General features: G+C 36.7%; 1 protein-coding gene across 1 annotated transcript; it reads left to right on the top strand.

Moving 5' to 3' along the window:
• Positions 1-1,975: 1,975 nt before the first annotated feature.
• On the top strand, positions 1,976-2,723 carry LOC149160571 (uncharacterized). The gene is made up of 2 exons (XM_089434644.1): positions 1,976-2,500; positions 2,556-2,723. Exons 1-2 carry the CDS (start codon positions 1,976-1,978, stop codon positions 2,721-2,723), a joined length of 693 nt encoding a protein of 230 aa, XP_089290770.1.
• The last annotated feature ends 1,316 nt before the right edge of the window (positions 2,724-4,039 follow it).

The following is a 4,039-nucleotide window of genomic DNA, read 5'->3' as shown; positions in this document are numbered from 1 at the left end:
CCATCCACAAAACAACATTTTCAATGGGGCATTTCATCAAACAATTTGGATGCAATGAATGATTAATCCATTTAGACATTTCGTTAAACACTTTGCATGCAAAATAATATAGGAACTTCCTCAGGATATATCTCCTAAATTATATTAGTCCAAGTTCTTAAAACTAAACTAGATGATCAATGGGAGTTCCCTCACTATGGTCCAAGTTTCAACTTCTATAACCTCATAGATGAAAAGTTATAGCAGAAATTATAGCATGACCATTTTTGATGCATGATTTTAGGAGCATCTAGGAGGCTCTATTTTTTAATCATATCTCCTAAGTATCAAGATGTAAGATCTAAAAGTTGGACCAGATGATTAGTGGGACTTCCCATAGTTGGTCCAATTTTCAGCTTCTGTAACCTCCTACAAGAAATGTTATAGCATAAATTCCAACATGACCTTTTGAAAGATATATTTAGGAATCCCAACATCCTCTAATCATATTTTTTAAAATTTCATGATCCAAGATCTAAAAATTAGACCAAAGGATTAATGAGATTTCCCCTCATTATGGTCCAAGTTTCAACTTCTACAACATCCCAAAAGAAAAGTTATAGAATAAATTCCAACATGGCCTATTTAAATGTGCATTTAGGAAGCCCAACTTCCTCTGATCGTATTTCCTTAAAAAAAATTCACTCATTATCTGAAAATTGGACTAGAGGATTACTGAGATTTCCACTCACTATGGTCCAAGTTTCATCTTATGGAACCTCCAAGAAGAAAAGTTATAGCATAAATTCCAACATGACTTATTTAAAGAATAATTTAGGAAGCCTATCTTATTCAACCAATGCTATTACAAAATTTAATAATATAAAAAGATACCGGAAAATAGTATAACAACTACAACCATGATAAATTTTTTGAAGGGTAAATGCATATACATATAAACTTGGTAAAAATATAAATTAAATAATCATGCATCTCACTAAACTATATATGCTAAAAATATCATTAACAAAAAAATAAATATTTATCTATTGCTACTAGAAAAATACTAGAAATTAAAGTAGGGTGAGCCACATTACACCCCGCCATAGGCTTATTTGCATGGAAAATTTTAGGGGCTAATGTTCGCATAGTGGGTTAATTTTCCATGATTTTTCCACAAAAAAGATTGGACAATGTCCAATTTTATAAAAGACGATTCGCCCAAATTTTAGAATATAAAATTATTTTACCTTAAAAATCACCAACATTATATACAGACTATATATAAAATCATTATAATTTTTTTACAAATATATCAATAAACATTTTATAGTTTTCATATTAGGGATTAATAAGATTCATCAATGTTTTTAAATTTCAAGAAAATTTTCCTTGCTTATTTGTGTTGAATTTTTTCTCACTACTGGCCATCCTTGTGTGAGATCTTGATTCTTTGAGGAGAACTAAGCTTAGATTATTTCACACAGTTAGATTCATACTATATGTTAACACTAGAATTGAATGTCACTATCCTTCTCACACACACACACACAAGAAAACTTAGTGATCAATCTTTCCATCTTTGACCAAGATCATATTCACAAAAATACCATGTAGATATGCACAACATAAGGGAGTCATTCTATATTCACTATAGCCCCTTGACCCTCCCCTCTTCAATGGTATATGCGCTACACACAACCATGAACATTCCCAATACTCAGAGCCATCTAGTCCAAATATGAAACACTGCAACATATTCAATTCCTGTCACATTAGATTTCACTCACAACTCATTACTAATCATAAGGTTTGAACCTCTCTGGGTTTTGTCACCATTTTTCCAATTTCAGTTCTCTAAGTGAGAGAGGGAGATGTATGAAAAATAATATAAGAGAAAAAATCTAAAAGCTCAAGGACTAAGAAAAAGAACCCCTTGATTACTCCTCCCTTTTATTTTTATAATCACCCCTTGAGCCTTCACCCATGCACAGTCATGGCAGAAACCAATGGACTGCGCAACAAGGATATGATGCTGGAGATTCAACCCAGAAAAATGGAGCCCAACTTGAGCCACAAAGAAGAGCAGCACCTCGTGGTCCAACCCTTCCGATCGTTGTCCTCGCCTCTGAGCGACGACCCCTTGGCCGCGGCCAAGAAACGGCGGAAGCAAAGCCAACGGCGCTGCTGTGCGTGCTACGTCATGGGAAGCTTCATCGTGGTCACCATACTCGTCGTCACTCTAGAGCTCATGGTGTTCAGGTCTAAGGACCCCAGGATCACCATAAACTCCACGACGATCAAATCTGTGGGCTACGTTATGGACGCGAGCACCATGAAGCCACGCCTCATCAACGCAACGTTGCTCATGCAGATGGCGATTAAGAACCTCAACAAGGCTGCCAGCTTCGAGTTCGGGGACAACACCGCGCTCATCTCATATAGTGGCTTCACGCTGGGGCAAGCCACCATTCTAGTTGGCAAACTCGAGGCAGACAAGACAGTCCAGATGAAAGTCTCTGTGATGATGTTCATAGGAAATCTGCTGATGACGTCAGATTCCAGCATGCTGGCAGCTGGCCAGTGCCATTTCACATAATATGATCTTAACATCTTCTGCTAGGGTTCCGGGGAGAATTAACGTGCTGCGTCTTATCAAGAGACACATCATCGTATATTCTTACTGCAATGTTACAGTTAATATATCCAACAATACTAGTGAGGTTCAACACTGTTCTCGCTAAATGAAGGATAATGTTTGTATTTATGTTGTCAAGTGAGTCTTTCAGTCATGATATATCGAGTCAAGTCAAAATAGGGTGAAATGTGAGTCTTTTCTAAGGTAGGTGATTCTCTCTAACTTGTAACTTAAATCAATTTCTCGTTGATAAGATCAACTCTTGTTGGCATTTCGAGAAATATTAAAGAATTCGTCAATGAGCGACACATCTTTAGTAAAACAATTTTTTTTTATGTACCAAAATATGAGTAATGACTTGAAGCAAAAGGAAAGCACAAAACATACAATGATCTCAACCATGTTAATAATAGCATAAAACATATGGCAATAATAGAGAAGTAAACAAAGATTGATAGAGAATCCAAGAAGAATTGCAAAAATATTTTATTGATCATTTGTGCAGTGAGCAATACAGAAGTCAAGAACATGATTGGACAAGCTACACACACAAAGAGATGAATGGACAAGATGATGACAATAGAAAAATGAATTGCTTGATCCATGTGGTATAAGAGTATAAGAACAATTCTTTAGGTTGTGACCTTGGAAGCCAAAAGTAGAGAAATGTTAGGTTGGATGAGGAATGAGCTCCACCATAGGGTGTGTGCAAGTGCGAGATGAGCACAGGACGAGACAAACATTCCTTCTTAGACACAATGATGTAGCGAGAGAGCCATAGTACCTTGAAGGGAGAGTAGCAAAAGGGTGTTGGAGAGACTCACTGACTGCACAAGTGCTTACCAGATTGAAGACAAATGTTATGAAGTAAATATGTCATAGTAGTGTTGCTGCAAACATGACCATCATAGTAGTGTTGATGCAAACTTTCTCAGGACCAATGAGGACTTGAGTTTTGGGGATATGTTGATGGGTATCCTAGGCCTATGTAATAGTTATCACACTTAGTATAAGTAAGTTCATGTAATAAGTAGTAAAAATGCAAAAAATATATAATGAGTGATTAGTTGGAGCAAGTACAACTGCGCCAACCACCCCCGTAAAGTATAAATGCACATGAAGAAAATGAAAATATGTGGTAATTCCTTCTCAATATCTCTTCCCATATGCATATGTGTGTTCTTGTCTGTGTTCATGATGTAGTTCGTTCTTTTCTACTTGTGAAGGCTCTACCTTCAACACACACACACACACTCTCTAATACATGTACTCTCTCTCTACTCCCCTCTTGTTTTCCCTCTATCTCACTTTCCATATCCCTATATATTTCTCTCTCCCTCCCTTATCTCTATCCCTCATTTTCTATCGCTTGGTATCCCTTTCTATCTCCCCTCTTCCCTAATTCCACTTCTCTCTCTCTCT

The sequence above is a fragment of the Pinus tabuliformis genome, chromosome 5_2 (assembly GCF_031772625.1).
Source record: "Pinus tabuliformis cultivar Carrire ecotype Pingquan chromosome 5_2, CPIR1, whole genome shotgun sequence".
NCBI lineage: Eukaryota > Viridiplantae > Streptophyta > Pinopsida > Pinales > Pinaceae > Pinus > Pinus tabuliformis.
This window is presented reverse-complemented; position numbering and strand designations above follow the sequence as displayed.